Source organism: Oenanthe melanoleuca, chromosome 20 (assembly GCF_029582105.1).
Source record: "Oenanthe melanoleuca isolate GR-GAL-2019-014 chromosome 20, OMel1.0, whole genome shotgun sequence".
NCBI lineage: Eukaryota > Metazoa > Chordata > Aves > Passeriformes > Muscicapidae > Oenanthe > Oenanthe melanoleuca.
The window spans coordinates 11,844,468-11,869,605 of NC_079353.1; the positions used below are offsets into that span (position 1 = coordinate 11,844,468).

Consider the following 25,138-nt stretch of genomic DNA (forward strand, 5'->3'; position numbering starts at 1 on the left):
CCCCCGGCTGGCGCGGAGCGGAGCGGAGCGGGCTGCGCGGCCCCCGCCCGCCACAGCCCCGCCGCCTCGCCATGGTGCTGCCGGGGGAGCAGGCCGGGCTCTACCGGCCGCGGCCGGAGCTGCTGCCCGCGGCTCACGTCCCCTCGCTGCCGCACTACCAGCGGCTGTACCAGCGCTCCGTGGAGGAGCCGCACGGTGAGCGGGGCCGCGCGGGGCGGGCGGCGGCCGCGGGCCCTGTGGGGAGCGCGGGGAGCCTCCGCCAGCCCCGCTGTGGGTGCCCCTCGTGTCCCCGCCGATGGCACCTGCCGCATCCCCGTTCCCCTCGTCCCCGTTTTCCTGCTCACGGGCTCCCGCGCCCGCTGTCTTTGCAGAATTTTGGGGGGACATCGCTAAAGAGTTCTACTGGAAGCGTCAGCACACGGGACCCTTCCTGAAGTACAACTTCGACGTGACCAAGGGGAAGATCTTCATCGAGTGGATGAAAGGAGCGACCACCAACATCTGCTACAACCTCCTGGACAGAAATGTCAATGAGAAGAAGCTTGGGGACAAAGTTGCTTTTTACTGGTGAGTTTCTGTTTTTATGGAGGTGGAGAGGATGTGTATATAGCGCCCTGAAGAAGGCAAACAGTGTCAGTTTCCACTGAGGTGAATGAAAACATAAAAACCTGAGAGGAGCTAATCCTTAGACGGGTTCAGCACGTGTTTGTTTGCGGTGTCCTTGGGAAGAGCTTTGCTGGGGAGCGTCTCTGCCCTTCCTGGGATGCACTGAAGTGCCGGGCATAGCATGGGGAGCACCTGACTCCGGGCTCTGCCTCTGCCGAGAGCTCCGAGAGGTGTACCTGAGCTCCGAGAGGTGTACCTGAGAGCTCCGAGAGGTGTACCTGAGCTCCGAGAGGTGTACCTGAGAGCTCTGAGAGCTCCGAGAGGTGTACCTGCTGCAGCTGTACCTGTGAGAGCTCTGAGAGGTGTACCTGAGCTCCGAGAGGTGTACCTGAGAGCTCTGAGAGCTCTGAGAGGTGTACCTGCTGCAGCTGTACCTGTGAGAGCTCTGAGAGGTGTACCTGAGCTCCGAGAGGTGTACCTGCAGCAGCTGTACCTGTGAGAGCTCTGAGGTGTACCTGAGCTCCGAGAGGTGTACCTGAAAGCTCTGAGCGACTGTACCTGCTGCAGCTGTACCTGAGAGAGCTCCGAGAGGTGTACCTGAGAGCTCTGAGAGGTGTACCTGCTGCAGCTGCACCTGCTGAGAGCTCTTAAGAGGCTGTACCTGCTGCAGCTGTACCTGTGAGAGCTCTGAGAGGCTGTACCTGCAGCAGCTGTACCTGTGAGAGCTCTGAGAGCTCTGACAGGCTGTACCTGCTGAGAGCTCTGAGAGGCTGTACCTGCTGCAGCTGTACCTGAGAGAGCTCCAAGAGGTGTACCTGAGAGCTCTGAGAGGTGTACCTGCTGCAGCTGTACCTGAGAGAGCTCTGAGAGGCTGTACCTGCTGCAGCTGCACCTGCTGAGAGCTCTAAGAGGCTGTACCTGCTGCAGCTGTACCTGTGAGAGCTCTGAGCAGCTGTACCTGTGAGAGCTCTGAGTGGCATAGGGCAGGTGCCACAACTCCCTGGTGGAGGAGGTAGATGTGGATAGATAATCTCGGGATGAGGAGCAGCCAACATCCAACAGCTAAAAGCTAACAAACCCCATTATCTCCCGTGTTTATGTTTTGTGGGTCTGGCAAGTTTCCACTCCAGAAAGGTTCTCCTAATATCTGAGTTTATATGTGGCTTCATTCCACTTGAATGCAAGGTACTTTCAGAAAGATGGGCTTCTCTACCTTTGGGAAGAAGAGTGACTTCCAACCCTATCTAAAATATGTTTCTGGGGTTTTTTTACCACAGTTGTTACTAGTGTTAAAATCTGTGTAAAACCTAATATTCATATTAATGCAAAGTAGGTTTCACTTGTGATGTCCAAGCTCCAGAAGTAATGCACTCCTGCTGAAATAGCTCAGCTGGCAGCACAGCTGTGTCCTCAGACAGAGCTGTGTCCTCAGACAGAGCTGTGCCTGGCTGTCCTGTGCATTTTGCTGTTTCCCTTGAGCTTGTGTTCATCTAGCCTGGCTGTGACTGTATGTGGCAGGGCAGAAGCACAATTAAATGTGCCCTATGGTAGGCATGCAGGAACTCGTTGGGACATGGCAAGTCCCTTGAGCAGAGCAGATGGAGAAACCTTAGTGTCATTGCAATAAAAATATCAGATACTCCAACTGATTTATTGTGGAGCTGAAGGTCCCCTTGAGTCACCTGGTGTAAAGTTGACTGGGGAGCCACCCTTCTGCTGAAAGGAGCATGATTATACCCATGTGGCTCTGGCTGTGGCTGTAAAATTGGCTTCATAGAGTTTCTATCTATAGCCCTTCTGCTTCAGTGAAAGAATTACACACACTGCCTAGTAGGTAATCATATTGATAAAGCACAGGTGAAATGCTGGAAAATGTTTACTTCTCTGCTAGTTAAATAGATTCTCTATCTCACTCTGATGTAATATGACTGCAGCTTCTGGATGAAAACTCTTTGGTAAACTCCTGCAGGTAAAGGTTTGCCAGCAAGCAGAGCCATTTGGCAGCCAGTGCTGGCCCTGTGCTGGGGCTTGTTGAGGGACTGGGTTCTTTGTGCACATAAATCTTTGTGTGACAGGGAGGCAGCAGCCCACAGTTTTAATTTGGGCTTGGGGAACCTTTTTTTTGTTGGTTATTCTGGCAGCTTTTGTGGGAATATTTGTGCTTAGAAGAGCTTGGGGTGGATATGAAAATGGTGGGTGGCTGTCAGTCGTGGTGTTCACAGTGATAAAAATTAGTCTCTCTTCCTCCTTAGCAGAGGGTTTCCCCTGGCTGTTTTGGGACAAGCTCTCCTGGCATGGCTCTGTCACAGGTGACCAGGCACTGTGGTGTGGAGCTGTCAGCTAGGAATGCCAGTGGGAGCAATGGAAGAGGCACACTGTGGCAAACCTGTGGCACTGAGACTTGGGAAGGAGGTTTGCAACTCATAAAACGGCTCCTTTCTAGGCCTGTGGTTTTCTTCAGAACAAAACAATAATTAATTGCTCTAATCTTGTCCTCTCACACTTTGTGTTTAACACTCTGGAATGAGCCTGGTTCCCTAAAACACTTCAGACTTGTCACACTGTATGAAAGGTCAAAAAAGAAATTAAAGCCTCTGAAAGCTGGAGAGGTTTTGTTTGTTATTAAACACTTGAGCTACTAGTTTGTGTCTAAGAAAGTCTGTAGCCTGCTAGGTGGGAAAGGTGCTGAACTTTGGGTTGACTGCCCAGCTCTGAGAGCTCTGAAAAGATACAGGACCTCTTTGCTTTCAGAGAGGAGGAAATTAGGGAGAAGTTGAATAATGTTTGGAGGCATTGCTGAGTGTCTCTGAGCAGCAATGTGTCCTGACAAAACTCAGAACTGCTGGCTGTGGCTGTCTCCAGTCTTGCAGGGATGGGAAGGAGCAAGCAGCTCGTCATTTAGGGCCAAGCTGCACTAAAGGTTCCTGCACCAGCAGCAGTCCAGGACTGCCCAGATTAGCTCCACTCAGAGGGTCGAATCCCAAGGCACATGGAATTGCATTTTCAGCACAAAGGGCAGTACATGGGATTGATTGCCTAATGCTGCAGAACTTGTACATGGGTGATGTTTGCTGTCATGGTGTTGTCCTCACAGTGCTGTTGGTACTGTGTAGTTCAGAATGGCCATCCTGAGCTGGGAGGAAATGTGGATATTAGGGTATCTCAGGCTGAAAACCAAAAAAAGTTGCTTGCAAACCTGAAAAATATTTCTGGTTTCACTGTTTCTGATTCCTCTTTCTCTGCTTGATATTGCTGATGCTGCCTCAAAAAAGGAACAGAAGCTCCAGGAAATGCTTCTGATAAAGTGCTGCTCTCAAAAGTCACATCTCTTTCCTAATGATGTGCCAAGGCTGAGGTCAGTCACAGTGGCTGTGCAGGTGGGTACCTGTGGTGGCTCTCATGGGTCTGGCAGGGGAAACAGACTGAACCAGCTGCTGGGACATTAATGGGACTTGCAGCAGTGCTGGGGAGTTTGTGAGGAGTGGTTCATTAGGGCAGGAGCACAGTATTTCACCCTGCTGTAGACATGCCAAGTCACTTGGACAGCCCTTAGTTCTGTGCTGAAGTGTCTGTTAATAATGTCATATAAACTTTAGCCTGAGCAGCCTGTGGAAGTAAAAATATAACCATGTAGGAATTAAAAAAAAACAACACCTATTGCAAAACTCTTTAATGAGACCCTGGGGTGTGAAAATATTTGGATGAGGCCTGTTCTGTGTGTAACCTGTGCCTCTGTTTCTCAAACCAGTTACTCCAGCTGCAGTGCTGGTAGTGCCTGGTGGGACCAGGGGCAGGAGGTGGAGCTTTGCTTTTAGAGTCCCTCCAGCCAAGGAGATGGGGCTTCCTGCCTTCTGCCATCTCTGGGAGAGTGTATTTATTTTCTGCTTTTTTTATATTGGCATTACACATGTAGAAAGGAGTAATAAAGATAGTAAAGGCTGACAGAGTTTATTGAAACTTTGTTTAACAAAATAATAAGTGCCTATAGTTCCTCTTCTGGACCTAGAACAAACAGGACATGCAAACATCAAATTAGGAGGTGTGGTTTGTTTGGTTTGTGTTTCCTTATATGACTTGACTTTAAAGGGTGGTCATGGATTTAGGGCCTTGTAGCCTTGAGGTTTCTTCCAATAAAACTTTCTATAAGAAAAAGCCAAACAACTATGAGAGTATGTTTAAAAACAATAAAAGATACAAACCAGCCTCACACATCTGTCATATGCATAGATGCTGTGGCAGGGGATGCTGGCTGTTAACATCCAGCCTTTCCAAGCACTTAACTGGATTCAGCTCCTACATAATGCAGTTGGCTCTGCTGCTCCTACTGCCCTCAGGATTTTGGAGCATCCTGTGTCAAACTGACCATTCAGTTCTTTGGTAACTTTCTGGATGACTTGTTATCCTTCCAGTGATGCAGCCTCTTCTGGTTATGGGAGCACATCTCTAAATCAGTTTATTTAAAGAGCAAAATTCACCATTGGGAAGGTTGCTTTTACTGATCCACATTTGCAAGTGTGTGCATGGTTTGGTTCATGCCCACAGCACTACCCAGGCTCAGCACAGCTCCTTTCCTGATGGGAATTCTCCATGGGAAAAGGGGTGGTCCCCCTCTGAGGTGCCTCCCCAGCAATCTGTGTCATCTCCCTCTTGTGTGTGCAGAGGGATAGATGGCTGGTTTTGGCAGATATTAATTATTTTAGAAGCACTGCTGAACAGTACAATGCTCTGCTTTTGGAAATCAGGCACATGATGTGCCCCTAAAATAGGTAATAAATTACATTGGATGCATTAGTTTTCTGTGAAGCTGTAAATCTTGTACAGTGACAGTTGTAGATTCCATCACAGAAAGTGTAGCTCTTTTCTGGTGGGCTTTGTGAAATCTGCCAGTGTGGGAGAGGGTGACAAAACTGGGAGCTTCACACAGCATTTCTCTTCTCTCCAAAAGGGAATATCCCTGTGTGGTGGGGATGCCTGAGCTGTGTGGGTAGTGCAGGAATGGGGGTGAGGGGAGCATCAATAGAAACATGGTGTTAAAGCAGGGAGTATGGGGAGTAGTGTTGTAGCTCAGGCATGTCCAAGTCATGTGCTTTCCTGGCTTATTTGAAATTTTTCCTTTGCCATTTGTGGGCAGTCACCAAGCAGTGTGGTTAGTGCTGTGGTAGTGCAAGCCACTGTGTTGGGACACCTGGGACAGGAGGGACTCATAGCTTCTCCTTGGGTGTAGCTCCCTGATTTTTCTCCATAGGTGGATGGAGTCTCTAACTTTGGCTGTGGGCTGTTTGGAGCAAGGTCATGATGGGTTTAAAATTAACTGATTTCGTGTAACTGCTCTGAATTCCCTGCTGTGGGTTGCAGATGAGCTACAAAGATGATGCTGCTCCAAGGCAGCATGGTGATGCCTGCTTAGGGGTTTGAGGTTGTCAGTTTGGCCTGAGGGGCTGGAAAACACAGGGATCATGGTCTAAAACTTGTTACCAAGGGCTCTGTGTGTGTGTGCTGAGACCCATTTTCTCCTGTCATACCTTGGGGTTCTTCTGTCCCAAGTGTTTCTGTTGTGCTCATGTGCTGCATCCTCCATCCTGTTCATTACTGGTGAAATATCCAAGGTAGTTCCCAGGTGAGTGGCTGTGCCAAAGGGATGAAATAAATACCTGAGAACAGCAAACTGTCTCCTTCAGGCATGTGTGGGGTGTGCTTTCCTGGATGCTGTGAGTCAGCAGATTGAGCACTGTGGTACTCAGGCACTTGGCATGCTCAGAGTCACTGGAAGTTGTTTTTCCATTCCAAGGACTGACTTGAAAGCAGAACTTGACTCATCCCTGTCAGGTACTCTTGCTGGTTTGCAGGGAGATGCTGGGAAGGGTGAGTAGTTTGATGTTTTGGGGATCTCAAGCCCCATTCCTGCTCTGCAGAGCCTCTCCCATGCCAGGATGCCAGGCAGGGCAGGAGCAGGAGCTGGCAAGTGCTCTCAGCCTCCTGCTGTTCTGCTCTGCAGTGCCAGAAGGAAAGGGACAGCTATTAAAGGTTGGTGACCACTTGATTACCTAATGCCTGTGGTCTCCTGTAGTTTTGCCCACTCAGAAGCACCCTGGACTTGTGCCTCCATGGGAGGGCATTCCATACTATTGAAGATTTTGTCTGGAAGTAGTTTTTACTGAACTCAAATAACATGTAATCCTTCTATCCTGCTCAGGGAGACAGAATGAGATTTTTCTTCTCTGTTAAGTCAAATCTGTTAAAAGAGAAGGCACTCAGGTAGCCCTTGGGTGGTTGCTCTGTGGCAGAGCAGTGAGAGCAGGGTTGTTTAACCTCTCCTGCCTGGGAGAGCAGCTCAGCTGCCTTGAATCAGGGGAGCAGCTTTCATTTGAGTTTTGTTGGATCTGTTTGTATCCAGCCTTTTGCTTTGGTAGGTGCTACTGGCAGGGATACAGCATCCATCCATATAAATACAGGGGAATATCCAGGAAGTATTGGGCCAAATAAACAAGTGGGATGTCTGTAAGTGGCCAGGATTAAATGGCATGTGCTCCAGATACGGGCAGGAACTTGAATGTGGAATTGCAGAGCTGCTGGCCAGGGTACTCTGGTGGTATTTGCAAAAGGCTGCTGTGCCAAGGGCTGGGAGGTTGCCAGTCCCCCTTTGCTCAGAGAGGGCAATGGAGAGGGTCCTGGGAACCAGTAAATGTGGCTTGTATCCCTAGGGGTACAATGGAGCAGGGTCACTGGAGCTGCTGGCAGAGCTGCTGGAGCATGGGGCTGGTGGCATTCAGCACACAGGGATGGCTCTTTGCAGACCACCTTTGGGAGGTTTCCCACTAAAACTTGTTCAGGAAAGTAATTCAGGTGTGCCTGGAAGAGCAGTGGTTTTATGGAGCTGCTTTAGCCTTGCCCTTTGCTTCCTCACTTTCAGTGGACACTCTTCAGGGTCAGCAGCAGGACTGCCAAGGGCAGTGTTGAAACAGAATTGCTGATGGTGGCCAGGCTCACATGCTCCAGAAACAGCATGTCCTGCTGCTATTGCTCCTGGAGGCCAAATATCAGCCATGGTTCTGATCCAACTTTAGCTGGGTACTTTGGTTTTGTCTGAGAGGCTCTTGGCTGAGCTGCTGTGAACACAAATGCAGTACTGCTGTGGCAGCTTCTGTGTTCTTATTTACTACTTCTTCCTCATCCTCCTCATTGCTTTGACAGCTCTGTAGATTCAGCACGAGGGATTTAATAACTTTTCATGAATTTCTGCTTACACCCCTACCTGAAAATGTTGGTTTATACCTGTGCAATGCATCTGGGGATGTGGTTATTACAATAACTACATGGGATGGTATGAGGGGTGGATGTGCACAGACAATGGCACCTGCATTTTCTCATGTCTGTGAAACTTTTGTCTTGTTCTGCTGGCAGCCATTACAGGCAACTGGATATGTTTTAAGAATACTTGGTTGCTTTAGGGAGGGGCACCATGCTTGTGTAGTGATGGCATGTTGCAAATATTGGCTGGAGGTTTGAACCTTGTGGTGGGTAAATGGAGTTCATCGACAGAGGGGATGGTGAACTTCTGTATGGATTCAGGACACGGAAGATCAGAGCCTTCAGTTTGCTCACTGGACTAGAAAACCTGATTATTTTAGCCCTGTGAATGGCTTGTGTGTTCTCCCTTGACACTCTGGTGTAAATGGAGCAGCAGTGGACAAGGACTCCAGCTACACGTGGGTGAGACTTGCTCCAAGTTGGGGACAGAATGTTCAGGTTTTGCCAAAAGAGGTGTGAGTGGGTGCTCGTTCTAAGTGTGGCGCTTTTCTGGTGGGTTGCTGCACTTGCTGTGCCTGGTGGACTCTCCTGGGCTGAAGTGTCAGTGGCCACTGGTTTCACAAGAGCTCTTCCCTCCCCCCTTTTGGAGCAGGGTTTCTGTTCTCTGTTTGCATTTCTGCACATCACTTGGAAATGTCGAAATGAGGTGCGGTAGGAAATCGTGAGCCCTGGCAGTTTGCCATTAATTCATTTTCACAGATGCCACCTCCCTTCTTCAGGGGAATTCCTCAAGGAAGTTGAGGGCCTGCCTGCTTGCTTTGTCACACCTGGCTGCCTGACAGTGCCCAGAGAAGCTGTGGCTGTCCCATCCCTGGGAGCAGACAAGGCCAGGTTGGACAGAACGTGTAGCAGCCTGGTCTAGTGGAAGGTGTCCATGGAACCAGATTGTCTTTATGGTCTCTTCCAACCCAGACCATTCATTTTATGATTCATTCAGTGATAGTGAAGCATGTTTCCCATTCCTGTTGCCACTGACCATCTTGTAAGAAGTGTTCCCTAAATGACATTCCAGCAGGTGACACCTGGCCTTCACCTCTGGAAGTTTATGATGATGAAATTGAAATGTCCACCGAAAATCGGATAAAAAACTTAATTTCCTACCATGCCCTTTATGGATATTGTTTGAGCCTCCACTGGAATTGCGTTGCCTGGCTTTTTGAGTTTCTAGAAGCTCTTCAATATTTGGCAGAATGTTCCCACCAGAGATGCAGCTATTTCCCAAAATGGGGCATTTCCCAGCTGCAGTTGGCTAGTTGATTATTTAACTTACAGAAGTTTCATCCAGGGTCTGTTCAACAGCCCAACTGTAAATTGTTTAAACAAGCAATCAGCTGTTTTGTACTGAATATAAGCCCTACTCCCACTGGACTGGTAAAAATAGTCCATGCTCCTTTGAAAGCCTCACTGATGGTAAACATCTAAAATGCTTCCTCTCATGTCAAACTCACATTCTTCTGCAGCATTCAGTGGGTTTGGCTGTTTGAGATTACAAGTGCTGGCTCTGTGATGTGCTGGGTGAGTCTTGCACATGACCTCTGTTGCAACACTATATGATTATTTTATTTTTAAAAAAGTAATCAAAATTTGCTTAACAACCCTCTCCCCTAAATAAAATATGCAAAAAGCTGCTGTTGTTCTCTCGTGTTTTAAAGTATACTTCAGAAAGTAAGAGTTAAGAGTTAATGCTTTTCCTCTTGGCTTGATGGTTACTCAGTATCAAGCAAGTAGGAAAATCAGGAAGCCACAGAGAGCAAATTCTCCCTGCTGGGCCCATCAGCACAGAGTGGCTGCTGAAACTGTCACCAAGGTATTTACATGTGGTTTGTGTGACTCGTAAAATGACTTATCCTATCAAATGTGCCAGGGTGAGAGTGCATTTCCCTTGAAGAGGGATTTGCTGGCTGCTGTCAATCCTGTCTTGCCCAAAACTGTTCCTCTGGAGTATTCTGTCTCTCAGGTGTGAGCAGGGTGTACAAATCCCGTGGCACTGAGCTCACTTGCCCATGTTGGCTGATGGAAGCAGCAGTGGGAGATGGGAGGTGTTAATTCCTTTAGAAATGTCTGAGAATCTCACTGCCTAAAGAAAAGGGCTTGAAGTAGATTTTAGGGCATAGCCTAGTGTGAGTGGGATAACTGGAGGGAATTTTGGCAGGTTGATAAATAGAGTGGTTTTGGAGCAGTGTCCACCTCCAGCTGGGGTCTGTGGTGTAGGTATGGCAGAGTGAACAGTGGTTGGGCTGCACAAGATAAATATTATTTCTTTAGATGCCTCTGGTCTTTGTTCAGCTTCTGAAAGGCTGCAAAGAGCAGCTGGGAATGTATATAGTGAGAAGGAAGGACAGAAAGATGGATGTGGTTTTCCTGTGGGACAGTAACAACTGTGCAGGGTGTTGGGTGTTCTTTTTGCTTTGTCCATATAGCTGTTTTTAAAGATGAATAGAGGATTGATTCCTTGATCAAAGAGCAAATGATGACCCAGTATCCCTGTAGAAATAAGCTCTGTTTGGCTGTTCTGTAGAATACATAGTGCCTGTGTTGGAGTCAGTTGGGCTGGAGGGGCTGGGCCTGGGGCTGATCACAGAGCATTGTGCCCTGCTTTGACACAGCTGTTTGGGTTTCCATGCTAGATACATGTCCAACTTTAATTTGGGATGGTTTGGTTCAGAGATGGATTTGAGAGCAGAGCTCTGTTAGGCCCTACCTAAATGTATAGGGGACACTGGAGGGGAAAATTGATGGATGGTTTTAATGCAGTTGTCAGAGTCAACTGTGTGGATTTAGGAAGTGATGGTATTAAACTGGTAAGATTCTTCTTTGCCCAGCTTTACTCAATGATGTTCTCTCAGTGCTGCCAAATATTTCTGAACACACTGGGAAAACCTTTTCACCAGCCCCTCCCAAGCTGAGCTCTGTGATTACACAACTTCTTCTTTCTTGATCTGTGTTGTGATGCAAGGGGATTGAAGCATGGTGAATGGTGGGGTTGAACTTTCTGGTAAACCTGCTGCTCAGGAAACCTCAGGCTTCCCAGAGCTCCTTTGGGAACTTTACATTACTGTGGTGGGAGATGGTGACGTTAAGCATGGGCAGGGCTGGGCAGTCTGCCCCATTATTATGAAATGTTCTCATGGAGGTTTTTTGCAGACCTGCTGCAGACCCATCTGTTTGTGCAATTAAGAGCATTTCCATACTGAACAATCCATGCAAATACCAGATTTTTTTTTCTGATGAAAGGGTGTTTTTTTTCTGATTATCTTGCACAGCTGCTCTCCCCAAACTTCACGTTTCAATGCAATCTATTTTCTCAAAAACAGATTTAAAAAGCTGTCTTTACTCGGGCGCTGTTCCTCTCTCAGATGGCATAAGCAAGGCTGCGGCACAGGGAGAAATGCTATTTTTTTTTCAGGTTTGGCTGCTGTTGTTCCTGAGAAACCAAGGTATATGCAGGCAGACCCTTTTTCAGCAGCAGTTTTGTGGCTGGCCTGAGAGCAGGCGAGGCTGGAGGTGGCAGGAGGTGTGTGAGCAGCTGCCCATGCGGCTCACACATGAGCACATTCCCCACATGGCAGCAGCCTGCCTGGCCCAGCCCTGCCTGGCATTTTGGCTGCTCTAATTCTGGATGTGGAATGGATCAGGGAGCCAGGAGCCCTCCTGGCCACCCCTGGTGACCTTGCACGTGAAGAGCTGTCACCACAGCAGGAAAATTCCTTCTTTTGCCTTGTGTCCTGCTCTGGGGACAGGCTGCTGGTGAAGCAGGAGCTGGAGATCTCTCAAGCTGCATTTGGTGCCATGTTTCTGGAGGGATTTGGGGTTCTGAGCTTGTTTTAGGTTAGATGGCAACAGAGATGTCTTGGGTGGGCATTTCCACAGTTCCCATCTCTGCTCTACTGGAGTTACAGAATCACAGAACTAACTAGGATGGAAAAGACCTTTGAGATCATTGAGCCTCTCTGTGGTTCCCCACTGTGCAAATTGTTCCTGTGACGTGGCATCATCTGGTAAAGGCTTCTTTCCCTCTTACAACACCTTTTCCAAACTGGGAATCCATGTTTTCTTAAGGATGCTTCCCAGTAGGTAAAATGTGGAGCCTTTGTCCTGCATTAAGAAAAATTGCTCTGTGGGCTTCCATCACATCTCTGCCAGTCAGAAAATGAGACCTGGTAGCTTTGAGGTGGTTTGCTCTGCTCTGAATATTTACCTTTAATGTGCCCTCTGCCTGTGCTTGGTAACTTTTACTGCTTTTACTCAGTCACTGAATGCTTTGGGTTGGAAGGGACATTAAAGCTCATTTTGTTCCAGCTCCCTGCCAAGGACAGGGACACCTTCCATCATCCCAGGGTGCTCCAACCCCATCCAGGCTGGCCTTGGACACTTCCAGGGATGCAGGGGCAGCCACAGCTTCTCTGGGCACCCTGTGCCAGGGCCTCAGCACCCTCACAGGGAAGAATTTCTTCCTAATATCCAATCTAAACTTACTCTCTTTCAACTTAAAGCCGTTGTCATTTGCTAAAAGGGAGTGAGTGATATGTTCACAGGAGCTTAGAGGAGAAATTTAATTGATCTCCAGCCCCTTTGGTCCCTAGTGGGAGCATTTCCAGGGATCAGAGAGGCTTTGGCTTTGTCCTTAGCTTGGTTTGGTCTGTGATTTTCTGTTTCTGACTGTGCAGATCTACAGATGGTCTGGCAGATCTTGAAAACTTCTAACACTTCACTTGCTTGGCTTCATTTCCTCCTTTTCTCCTGCACATCACCTTCTCAGTGATGTTGTAGCCCTTGTAAACCACAATTATCATCCTCAATTCCTTTGAAAACTGTAATTGCCTCTGATGCAACCTGCACTTCCCACTGCTCTGTGCTAATGCTGGGGCAGCTTTGCTTAGGGAGTTGTAGTCATCTGTTACTCAAATAAGTGATGCAAATAACTTTTCTTTAGAAATGTGAAAGAGAAGAGCCAAACAGTGTTGGTGATTGTTGTTGCCAAGCTTTGCTTGGTCTGGGAAGTGTGTGTTCCCATGGCCATTGAGTTCCTGTGTTTGTGTCCCTACAGCTGAGATGGGCTCAGCTCACTTGGCTGGGTGATGAGTGGGTGAAGCAGACCATGCTTTGGGAAGCCCTGTAGTCTGCCCTGCTGCTTGGCAGAGCACAGTAACTTCTTAACCTGCTTTGGTGCAGATACCCAGGAGAGCACCTGGGCACAGTGTCCCTCTCCCTCACTGCTGCTCCACATCCCTGACTGCTCCACAGGGTCAGTGCTTGAGCTGAGGGACTCTGCAGAAAACCTTGCCTGCTCCTACAGACCACCCTCCCCACTACACTGTGTATGTACAGCTGTAAATCACTCACCTGCATGGTGGCTCTGAGGGAGGCTTAGCCTTGATATGCTACCTGGGCATCAGGTGAAACAGCTCTGCACCACCAGGGTCACACTCCCAGCTGAGCAGGCAGTCTGTGAGCCCTCTGTAAGTGTGGTAGTGCCACAGAGGTGACAAGTGTTCAGCTTTCCTACCTGCTGTTTTCTTCCTCCCCTGCCTGTGTGACTTCTCCAATTGCTCCTTGCTCGGATGCTGGCAGAGTCTGTGCCATGGGGCTTTCTGAGCATCACAGTGTCTGCTCTGAAGTGGGGAGCCCCTCATTATAACTGCTGGCAGGAGGGAGCAGGAGGGCAAGAGTTCTGCAGAGCCTTTCTGTGTTACAGGGATCTGTTTGGAGCAGACCTGGGCACTGCCATCCTGCACACTGCAGTGGTGGTGGTGCCTGAGGCCCTTGGGGTGTCTGGGTTTGGCAAGGATGGGCTGCAGGCAGATACAAAACTCTCTTCTTTGCAAGAAACCTGACTTCTTCAACAAATCACAATTTCTAGAAGAACTGCCTAAGAGGGCTCCAGTTGTGCATCTGTGTGTTTAGTTGAAGAACTAAAGTGGAGATCTTAGAATCAGAATGGGTTGGGTTGGAAGGTACCTTATAGGTCATCTAGTTCTCCTCCCTGCCTGGGCAGGGTCACCTTCCACTATCCCAACCTGGCCTTGGACACTGCCAGGGATCCAGGGGCAGCCACAGCTGCTCTGGGCACCCTGTGCCAGGGGCTCCCCACCCTCACAGGGAAGAATTTCTTCTGTATGCATTCCATATGGCCAAACTTGCCTTTCTCCAGCTGAGCATTCACACAACATGCAATATGTAAAACACAGGCTTCTCAAGTGCTAAAAATCTCAGATGTGTTCCTGCCATGAGCCAGATGATGCTGTAAAATTTTGTATTACAGTTGCTAAATGTGGGACTTGGTTTAAAGATGACAAAATAATCAGGCTCACTATGCATCACCCTGTATTTCATCTAATGATGTATCTGGGATGTTTGGGGTGCTGAGAATTGGATTTTCCTTTCAGAAGAAGCCTTGCTGTTAGAGCACAGATTGCACATGAGCAATCTCAGCAGTGCTGCTGCCAACTATTTTCACCAATAGATCTTAAAAAGGTATGTGTTTGGAGAGTGTTGATTTGGTGGGGTTAGAACTGCAGAGGTGAGTCTGCAGTGCTGTTTTCAGAAGAATGAGGTTTATTTTCACAGTTCTATTTCTTTTTCAGTGAATTTGGACAAGGGAGCCCATGTGAGACACTCAGGGCTGACAGCTCTTGCTTATATCAGATGGGCAGCATTGGGAAGATGCTGCTGGCAGAACTTGGATGCCACGAGTTTACAGGCTCGGTTTTGATGCAGAGAGTACTCAATAGCATGCACTGGGCATTCCTTTAAGTGCCCTGTCTAAAATCCATCATTCCCTGGGCTTTTGTGCCAGAGCAGAGGCTCAAGCAGTCTGAATGCTGCTGAGTACAGCTGTGGGCACTCCAGACTATTTTCAGAAGCAGAGAGACATAAAGCAATTGCCTGCTCTTGGGAGACTGCTCGAGGCTGGGGATGCATTGAAAGGAGGTATCTTGTCCTGTAGAAACAAGGACCTGGTTTGTTTCCCATTGAACAAAAGATCTTCTTAAAATCTGAAGCCTGAGGTTTGCCCTGCTGGTGGTAGGGGAGCTGTTTTGCAGTCACGCAGATGGATGGAAGGGGCTGTGAAAGGCCCTTGAAAATCCTCCCCAAACTTATAACTTGTCTTTGACTCTGCATGTGCCTTATGTAAGAGGCCTTCACTCTGGCCTTCAGGACAAGCCTGGGTACATTCCTTGGCCTGAATATCCCTCTGAAATCCTGCCAAGGAGGAGGACCTGGTGTATTTGAGATGTGCCTGTGATGTGCAGGGAGAGCAGGAATGTCCCAGCGGTGCCTCGTGCCGGGCGGCTCAGGGCAGCTCTGTGTCCATCCTGGGCTGCTCCCCTGAGAGCCCACAGCTTGGGTGGCCTGGCTGCCTCTCCCCAAACAGCACTCTGGGCAGCCTGTGCTGCTCCTTCCTCCTGATGTGCTCCTCTCTTGGTAAGGGCTGTAGTTAGATCCTTTGCTGGGCCAGAGCACAGACAAAGAGACATCCTTCCTCCCTGCCCTGCTTGTTGACCTGCAGGCTGGCTTGCACAGGGCCTGCCTGTGGTGCCCAGCAGACCCCAGTGACCTTCAGGTGAGGGATTAGTGGGCTGGGATGCTTCAGCTTGCATTTGGAAGCATTATAATTGTCTTTTAAGAGCTGTTCCATAGCAAGGCTCCTTGCCAAGAGGAGAGCTGCACACACGGTGATCCTGCATGTCTGGACACAAACAGGTTTGCACAGCACCAGCCTTGATGTAGGTGCACAGAGGAAAACCTGGATGGTGAGGGAAGGCACTCAGTGTGCAGGCAGACACAGCAGAAGCAGATGCTGTTCCTGTGAGCCAGATCAGTTACACTGCTCTGCCCAGCACTGGAACCATCAGCTCTTGCATCTCTGACCTCAAGTAACAGGATGAAAAAGGAAACTGATTTCTTGGTTTCCCTTTCCTAGCTGAGAATCCTGCTGTAAAGAGACCTTGACTAATGGTTTCACATGTCATTTAGCTCAAAGTGATGCTTCTGTCTGTGATGGGAAAAAGAGGAAAATGCTGGGATGTCAAGGCTGAGCCTTGGTTTACCCACACTTTGCTTTAGCTTTGTGTTCTTGTATCATTTCTGCATCCCAGAAGCCTTCCTGCTGTTTGTGTTGCTGAGGGAAGTGGTTGTTTTTTTGCTAGAATTCCATACCTAGGTTTGGAGTGCTCTGTTGAAGAAGTGAAGTTTCTGTCTCAGAACTGAGCTTAGCCTGGCTGCAATCCTGAGGGAGCACATGGCATGGAGGTGCTTCCTGGCCTCTCCCCAGCACCAGTGGTGTTTTTCATTTGGCTGCACACACTAAGACGACACTTTTCCAGAGGCACTGGCAGCTGAGGGTGATGTGATATCCCTATTCATCTATGGATCACTGGAGTCTCTGTGCTGGCTGCCTTGGAGAGACCTGGAAAAGTGTCAGTGTCCTTCCAGAGTGCAGGAGACTGCTGCTTCTCCACTGTGAAGTCATGTCAAATTCTTTATGAATCTCCTAATACTTTGGGAGTGCCACCTCATTTGCATGGCTGAAGTGTTGAGTCACATTAAAATCAGTTTTTTACTTCAGTAGCAAGCCATTTCCCTGGGGATGTGACATTCTTGTCCCTTGGCTCTCCTTCCCATCAGAGCCTGGGCTGCAGGAGCCCAGAGTGGGCTCACAGAGGAGCACAGGGAGAGTAAGGTAGAGCAGGCATGACACTGAACAAACATACATGGGTGTATTTATATATGACCTTGGAAAACAAGACAGGCCTTGGCATCCCATCAGATGTGAGGCATTTAGGGGCTGGGTGTTGGCCCATGTTTCTTGCAGAGATATCTGCAGGCAGGAGCAGCCAGGAGTGAGGGAGCCATGCCATAAATCCCAGAGGGCTCCTGAGCTTGTGCACTCTTAGCTTTGGTTCTGTTGGACTCTTCTTGCCTCTCTGAAAGTGCCAGTTGGACTGAATTTTCTTGCTATTGGAGAACTTTAGTCCAGAATTGGATTTCTGGAGTTTGGTTACTCTGCTCTAAAGGGCAGGTGAGGACATATTTGTTGGCCTGAGCAGTTTTCAGTGTCACTCTTACCTTGTGCTTGCACAGTAACAAAGATTATCTTGCTTTTCCAGGGAAGGGAATGAACCTGGGGATTCCATGAAAATCACCTACCGTGAGCTGCTGCACAAAGTCTGCCAGTTTGCCAACATCCTCCGCAGCCAAGGTACACAGCTGGGGCAGCAGGGGCACTGGGTGCTGGGAAGGTGTTTGGCCAAGGGTTTGGAGATTGGGTCACTGCTGTGTGGTTGCCAATCTGTTGAGTAATTCTCATCAATTCACTCTGCAACGCACAGATTCATCCCTGTCTCTGTGAAAACTGATCGGTGCTGCTCGTGTCAGTTGTACAAGGAAGAAATCAGAGCTCAGAAATTCATGCTCTGGGGTTTTCCAACAAGCAGTGGGCTCTGATTACTTTCCTGTTCATTCAGGGAGGCAGATGAGAACGTGGAGTGTTCATTGCCATCATCTCTCAAGAGCCATAGTGCTTGAAAGGCAAAACCCAAGGCTGCTTCAGCTCCTGCTCCAGCTGAAGCTTTACTGTGTGCATATAAATATGGAATTGAAATAATTTGTTTATTTCTATATCCTGTTCTTTTGCTGTGTAGCATGTTCATTTTGACACATCCATGTTCACTTTCCCTCCATAGGGGTGAAGAAAGGAGACCGAGTTTCCATCTACCTGCCAATGATCCTGGAGCTGGTCATAGCCATGCTGGCCTGTGCCAGGATTGGAGCTCTGCACTCTGTTGTGGTAGGAACAAGCTCTTGGTGCTGAGCTCTGAGGGGAGCAGCTCTTGGTTTGGGAGAGGAGCTGGAAAGATAAGAGCTGACCATGAGATGGATGGAAGCTCAGTTAAGGGAAGGGAATTAGGGAATGCTGTTTCCCTGCATTAACTGTGCCATAAGCTCCTTTAGCTCTCTCCATCAGTGCCTGGTGCTGAATCAGTTGCCTTGGGTGAATGGCTCAGCAGCTGTGGGGTGTGGGGCTGGGTTTCTGTGTCCTTGCTGACTCTGCTGTGTGTCCCTGGCAGTTTGCAGGTTTCTCTGCAGACTCCCTGTGCGAGCGGATCCTTGACTGTGGTTGCTCTCTGCTCATCACAGCAGGTAAAACACACCCCTGAGCCACTCTCTTCCTGTTGCCTGGCTGAGAGGTGCTTCTTTTAAAAGCCTGGAAGGAGCACAGGGAGGGGCAGTGTCTCAGCTGAGCCTCCCCTAGTGGGTGCAGTATTGTAGCTGTGCCCAAAATGCTCTTCCCACTCCAAACATGTGGTGAAACCTCCAAGCAGCCCCTCAGTTTGTCCTGTAAAGCTTGATGTCACCAGCTGCTAATAGCATGTTTCCAAACACTTCTCATCCATGTTTCTCCTGAAAATCTGCCAGATGTTTGCAAGATGTATCATGAGGCAGGCCTAATGTAAGAATTCCCACCCTTCCCAGTTTTATGAACATTTCTGCTGCAGCTCCCAGCCTTGTAAACAGAGGATAAGAGTGTAGCAGTAGTTGCATGTAAGCCCAGCATTTCCCCAGCTGTTTTTTTCCAAAAGTGCAAGAAATAGTGGTTTTATTAATTCCCATGGCATGAAAAGGACTCACTAAGCTGCAGTCTGTGTTCTGGATGCATTGGATTATTTCCCAGAGAATATTCCCAAGAAATTTGTCAGGTCAAACTGGGACCTCTCCCAGAGCAGGAATCCCACCATGTCCTTTGGCATCTGTTTCTCTAGGCTAAAAGGCTGCATTAGGAAAGCTTTCCCATCAGCTGCTTGTCTGCTTCCCTCACTCCAGTGCATGAGCTCTGCTCTGCCCTCCTGGAGCTGCTTGTTGCTCCAGCTGTCCCAGGCTGCCTTGGCTGGGAAGCCTCTCTGATGTCTCCCTCACCATTTGCAGATGCCTTTTATCGAGGGGACAAACTGGTCAACTTGAAGCAGATTGCAGATGAAGCCATCAGGAAATGCATAGACAAGTAAGTTTGGATTCCTCTTGTAGAAAAGGGCACTGCTGCCAGAATCTTCTCCTGCACAAATGGGAGTTGGCATAGGTGGGCAGACTCTGCAGCAGGGCTGACACAAACAGTCATCAGATGTTACAGAAAGGGAAATAATCCTGCTGAAGTGCCTTTGCCAAGCTTACAGACACAGCATCTGTGGAGCTTATGTGAGACTGAACGTGGGTTTGTGTGTTAGATCAAACATGGAAATTCAGGGCAGATAGTGTGCACATTAGAAATCCAAACTCTAAGGAAAACACAAGTCTTTATGTCTGTAGAAATAGGCACCTGGGAGGACAGAAGTGATCCTGAAGCTGGGATTAACTGGTGGAGACTGTGTTGATACCCTGAACAGGGTTGAAGGCAAATAAGATCATTCTGTCAGTGTTTTGTAGGCTGTCTTTGCCCTCATGAGGGGGCAAACACCTGCACCTTTCCTTGATGTATAATCACACTATGGAAGCCTTTCCTCCCTTGGAGACAGTCAGTCATACCTAGGGGCTGGAGCAGCCACTAACATCTGGTAGGAGGGCTTGTTCCTGGTCACAGGCAGGCAAATTTGGGATTTGTAAGGAATCTCCACTGCAGTGTCCTGGGAGAGGGACTTGTGGGACCCCCACTTTCTCCCCAGGGATCATACCTGGTAAATCCCCAGTAAGCTGTGCACAGGCTGTTCCTGTGGCTGGTGTCCTTGGAAGTTCATGGTGTACCTGGAGTTTGCATGGCAGCAAATGTTCCAGCTTAACAAAAAGAGCTCCAGGCCCTGCCCTGCCTCCAGTGCTGCCTGTGAATCCCAGGAAGGGCTGGCTCAGCCCCTGAGCACAGTGTGACAGCTCCTGCCTTTTACAGGGGATCCTCTTTGAAGAAGTGCATCGTGGTGAAGCACCTGGGCAGGGAGGAGATAACAGGAGATGGGACCTGCAGCAAGTCTCCTCCTCTGAAGAGGCTGTGCCAGGAGGTGCAGGTGTGTTCCTGGTGGGATTAGAGGGGGGTTTTATTACCATGGGCCTGAGACCAGCAAATTGATCAGTGCAAAACCACTGCAGTGGTTCCCTGAATGCTCCTGTTCTGACTCCTGTTTCCATCCCTTCTTGCAGTGTTGTCATGAGAATGGTCTGAAAAATGAATCCATTTCCTTACCAAGATCCTCAGCTGCTTTCTTTAACACCCTCACAAGCTCCCAGCCCACAGGGCCCCTGGGTACATCTTCCAAAGCCACTAAGAGCAAGATGCCCATTTTCCTCTGCCTGATCCAAGGCTTTTCTTTCCTAACCCTTTGTCTCTCTCTCTCCTTTTGTGCAAAGGCCAGTGCAGTGCTGCACTGTAGCTGTGACAGTGGCAGCAGGAGAGGAAACCCAGGAGATCTGTGCTCGTGGTGTGAGCTGAGTGCAGCCCCATGACAGGGCAGCAATCCTCTGCTGAGAGCAGTGCAGGCTCTGTGCAGCTGGCACAGGGACTCTGGCAGCTCTCGGGCTGGGACTTTCATTTCATGTGCAGCTGAAGGCAGATAAAGGATGTGGGCCAGACATATGGGATGAGATGGGGGTGGGAGGAGGAGCTGTGGCTGCCTGCTGAGCAGCTCTGCTGTGCCCAGCCCTTTCCTGCTCCAAAGGTAGGTTACTTTCAGCTACCCCTCAGCTCCAAATCTTGCCATGTTGTCTTGTCACTCTGTGTTTGGGAATTATTTGCCCTGAGTTATCCCCAGGCTGCTGCTGGCTCAGAAATGGGCTGTGTTTGGGGGAGTATTGGAGCTGTGTGTGCACATCCCTGGAACAAGAAGATTTTCTACCTTTGAGTTCTCTTCCCTCGTTCAGCCATGTTCATTTTATTTGGGTGTTGCTCTTTGTTTGACAGCCTGGCCATGTTCCTTGTTCCTGCCTGCTCTGCCCCTTCTCTTGTGAGGGCAAGGTAGATGCAGAGGAATGGGAAAACTGGAGCAGCCCAGCCTTCCTGTGTGAGGTTTCCCTGGCAGGGTGATTGCAGGGCAGCCTGGCCCTGTGCTGGTTTCAGTAGGTGAGGTGAGGTTTTTGTGCAGAATCTCCTGGGGGGAGGCTGGAGGGTGTCTCTTACCCTGTGACTCTTTACTTGTTTCGACACTTTATTCAGGATTCTTTTCCTTGTGGATGCATTTTTGCTGTCCCATTGGTTTGTGTGAAACTATTGGATGTTCCTTGGGCTGTGTGCTGGCTCTGTGCCTCTGTTCCCATTGTCCAGGCCTTGGGGACCTGCCTTGGGGGCAGCTGGCACCCAGGGAAGGTGATGGAAATGGGCAGGCTTCTGCTAAGAGGGCATCTCCTGGCCTGGCCCTGGATCTGAGCATTTCCCAGCCTGTCAGGGTAATTTCTGGGCCTGTGGGCTCCCAGCTCCCTGCCTGCAAAGCCTGGTGTGGATCCTTCACTTCCCAGATTTCACACCCTCTTTGTGGATTTTTAACAGGAAAAAAAGACTGAAAGCTCACAGAGACTCCATCCCAAGGTATTTGCACACAGCATTGCCTTCCTCTTTTTGGCACCCCCTCTCTGCTTCCCACCTCCCTTAACTGCTCTGGCTGCCCATCCACACGTGCCCTCCTAACCATGGTGCCAGCAGCTGCATGTCAGTGGCAGCCCCCACCCAGCTTGGCAGAGCTGCCCAGTGCCACCAGTGCCACCAGGAGCAGTTCCACGTCTGTGACCCTGGGCACAGCCTGTGTGCTGCTGGGGGGCTGCAGAGCCACTGGGGTGCAGTGTCAGCATCCAGGGCAGGGTTTGGCTCTCTGCCTTCCAAACCAGCTCTCAAAATGCACTTCCCTTTGTGGGGAGGCTGGCAGGGGTCACCTGCAGCTTCCTGCCACAGGCAGCAAACCTGGATCTCCAGACCCAGCTGGACTCTCCAGCCTCATCCAAGGAGCTGTGGCCTCTGGACCCCCAGAGCAGGCAGAGACACGCAGTGCCATGGTCTGACCTCCTCCCTGGGACACTGGGGGCTGGGTTTTAAATCAGGATCCTTCAAGGAGGGATGCAAGAGAGAGCCTTGGGCTTGTTTACCTGGTGCCTTGCTGGGAGCTTGATGGTGGGACAGAATTGTGGAAACTGCTTTGCCAGGTAAAACCAGGAGCCCTGGTGGCCCATGAGAGCTTTCCAAGTGGGCTTAGTTGTGCCAAGCTGTCAAGGAGCTGGTGTCCCCTGCAGCAAGTGTGTGGGAGCTGTGTGCTGGACTGGGGGGTCCCAGTGCCTCCAGATGTCTCATGGGCATCTTTAGGGCTGCAGAGAGTCACCTCTCTGTGCACCCAAAGCTGTGGTGGGTCTGGCTTTGTGAGGAGGAAGTGTGCAGGGCTGGGTCAGGTGCCTGCCCTCACAGAGATATGAGAAGGGGAGGACTGAGGTGAGGCTGGGGTGTGTTCCCTGCCCAGCTTCCCCCAGCTTCTCTGAGGAAAGCGGAGAAGGTCAGGGGAAGTTAAGTCCTGGCTCTGAACTGTGCCACCACCCTGGAGAGGTGGGCAACCAGAACAACCCTCAGGGTTGCCCATCAGCCACAGGCTTGGTGACTGTGTCACAGTTCTGGCCTCTTCAGTCAGCCAGTGCTGGATGGCTCAGCATTGGTGCAGTCACTTCTTACCAGGCTAGTTATTTCCTACAAACCCAGAGAACAGATTTTCTGGGAGGCCTGCAGGGCCAAGCAGTGTGAGCTGCTGTTTGTCTCAGGCTGTGCTTCTGTTGTGTCCCCACAAGGTGTGTGGGACAGGTGGCTGTGGGATGTGTGGCTGTGCTTGCTGCTTGGCTGTGGGACTGCAGCTCGGGGCAGCCCCACAGGGCAGGAGGAGCCTGGTTGTGAGCCCAGCCCAGAGCAGCTGCTGCCAGCCTCTCCTGGCTGCTGCCACCCACGGGAATTCATCACCCCTACCTCTGGTCTGGACACTCTGCTTCAGGTCTTGCAGCCAGACCATGTGTGAAGGAGTTCCTTGTGGCTGTGGGCTGTGAAAAGGAGCTTTGGGACTGGGAGCTGCAGCTCTGGTGCATGGTTTGCAGCAGGCTGCGCTGTGAACACTCTCTCCATGGCCCGTGAGGGGGGTGAGGATTGGGCTGTGCTCCTCATCCCCCCTGTCCTGTTTGTGGACAAGCCTGTTTCTAATCCCCTGCTTCCCCCAGACCCCCTGGAACCCAGCCATGGACACGTGGTGGCACGAGCTGATGCGTGGTGCCAGCCCCGAGTGCGAGCCCGAGTGGTGCGACGCCGAGGACGAGCTCTTCATCCTCTACACCAGCGGCTCCACTGGGAAACCGAAGGTGTGCTCCCAGCTCCCTGCACAGCACAGGACCTGCTGGGGGGGAGCTGGGAGGCCCCAGCAGGAAGAGAGCTCTTAGAAAGGGGCTGTGCTGGTCATTGCTGCTCAGCTGCTGCAGGAGCTCAGTGATGCTCAGCTGGGCCTGGCAGGGGGAGGCTGATGGTGGGAGCTCACCCTGACATTCCTGTGCCTTCTCCTCGCAGGGTGTGCTGCACACCGTGGGTGGGTACATGATTTTTGCTGCCACCTCCTTTAAGTACGTGTTTGATTACCAAGCTGAGGATGTGTACTGGTGCACGGCCGACATCGGGTGGATAACGGGCCATTCCTACCTCACCTACGGCCCGCTGGCCAACGGGGCCACCAGCGTGCTGGTGAGTGTGTGTGCTGCCTTCCCTCCAGGGAAACTGGTGCTGAGCTGCATCCCTGCATTGCTCTGTGAGCAGGGGTGGTGTCTCAAGGGAGGGCATGGTGACTGCTCAGGGGAGTAGTCTCTGTGTGGCTTTTGGCTGGGTAATTTTTTCAGATGCTCCCCCGTTTCTTTCCCATAAAAGTACAAGCCTTGTGTACCAATGGAGCCAGGACTGCTCTGACTTAATGGAAAAACTCGATCAGGGAGGGATGTTTTCCCTGCTGATGCTGATTTGACAACTTGTTGTTTAACTCCTGTGCCTGTATCTCTCTTGGCAGTGTAACAGATCAGGGAGCCAGAGATGTGTGCTCAGGAATCCCCAGGGAAATGCTAGCAGGAAAATCACTGTTATGCTGGGAGAGGCCTTTAGGGAGTTCTTTGGGTTGTGATTGTGTCACAGTGTTTGGACCTCTTGCCCTTTGCCACGTGGGCAGGGTCATTTGGGCTGCTGGGACCGTGTCACTGTGAGGGCCCCCCAAGTGCCCGTGCTGCAGGGGGTGTCAGGGGCCATCTGCTAGGATGAGGAGGGATGACACCTGCCCGTGACCTGGGCTGGCTCACTGTGTGGTGCCCTGTAAGGACATGCTGGGGTCCAGCTGCTGTTTGGCTCCTCCTGCTTGTGCAGGTGCTGCAGGTGGGGAGCAGGGAGGAACAGCTGTGTCACTGCTCTGTCTCCTGCTCAGTTTGAAGGTGTCCCCACCTACCCAGATGTTGGCAGAATGTGGAGCATCATTGACAAGTACAAGGTGACCAAGTTCTACACAGCACCCACGGCCATCCGGCTGCTGATGAAGTACGGCGAGGAGCCCGTCAGAAAGTGAGTGCCAGTCCCAGGGGCATGAGACAATGGCTGTGCACAGCAGGCTTGAGTGGAAGGTGCCAAAATGACCCAGGTCTCCTCTCTTCCCCTGTGGAAGAGTGCTGAGGAAGCCCATTTTGGGTAGGCCAGGGGTTGCTGCAGGCTCTGCTGTGCAGCAGGCTCCCAGCTCCATAGCCTGCTGAGCCCCTGGCAGCCCCCTCCTCTCTGCAGGCACAGCAGGAAGTCCCTGAAGGTGCTGGGCACTGTGGGTGAGCCCATCAACCCCGAGGCCTGGCTGTGGTACTACCGTGTGGTGGGGGAGGAGAGGTGTCCCATCGTGGACACCTTCTGGCAGACAGAGACGGTGAGTCCTTGCTCTGTGTCCTGGCTCCTCTCTGTCCCTTCTGCTCCCTGCAGGGCCTCTTTGCAGCTTTCCCATGCTGGGGTTTGGGTCTCTGGGGACTTGTTTGGCCTGCCCAGAAAACTCTGATGTGCCCCTTCTCTTCTATCCTGGAACTCAAACAGGCTCCAAGGGGAAACCTGCCTCTCCAAACTCTGCTCTGGACACTGCTCTCCTGCCCCTCTTTCTCTCCCCCAGCAGCTCCAAAGCTTTGTGCCCAGATTCCCCATCCACTGCCAGATCCTTCCCAGGGCCCATCTCCCACCTGCCCTGAGTACCCCTACCTGGGATGTGCTGTTCCCAGAGCTGATGGCAGAGCTGTG

General features: G+C 50.6%; 1 protein-coding gene across 2 annotated transcripts in view; it reads left to right on the forward strand.

The window, feature by feature from the left end:
- ACSS2 (acyl-CoA synthetase short chain family member 2) overlaps window positions 1-25,138 on the forward strand; it is a 30,724-nt gene continuing 5,586 nt past the window's right edge. Inside the window, exons 1-12 of one of the 2 annotated variants that reach the window (XM_056507139.1) lie at window positions 5-195; window positions 372-567; window positions 17,025-17,116; window positions 17,601-17,704; window positions 17,985-18,057; window positions 18,841-18,916; window positions 19,790-19,904; window positions 21,377-21,415; window positions 23,068-23,205; window positions 23,408-23,578; window positions 24,300-24,433; window positions 24,647-24,779. In XM_056507139.1, the coding sequence (XP_056363114.1) occupies window positions 72-195; window positions 372-567; window positions 17,025-17,116; window positions 17,601-17,704; window positions 17,985-18,057; window positions 18,841-18,916; window positions 19,790-19,904; window positions 21,377-21,415; window positions 23,068-23,205; window positions 23,408-23,578; window positions 24,300-24,433; window positions 24,647-24,779 (1,395 nt within the window). In that variant the 5' untranslated portion in view covers window positions 5-71. Of the gene's footprint in view, window positions 196-371; window positions 568-17,024; window positions 17,117-17,600; window positions 17,705-17,984; window positions 18,058-18,840; window positions 18,917-19,789; window positions 19,905-21,376; window positions 21,416-23,067; window positions 23,206-23,407; window positions 23,579-24,299; window positions 24,434-24,646; window positions 24,780-25,138 lie in introns of both variants that reach the window. The other variant, XM_056507140.1, reaches the window with a different exon arrangement.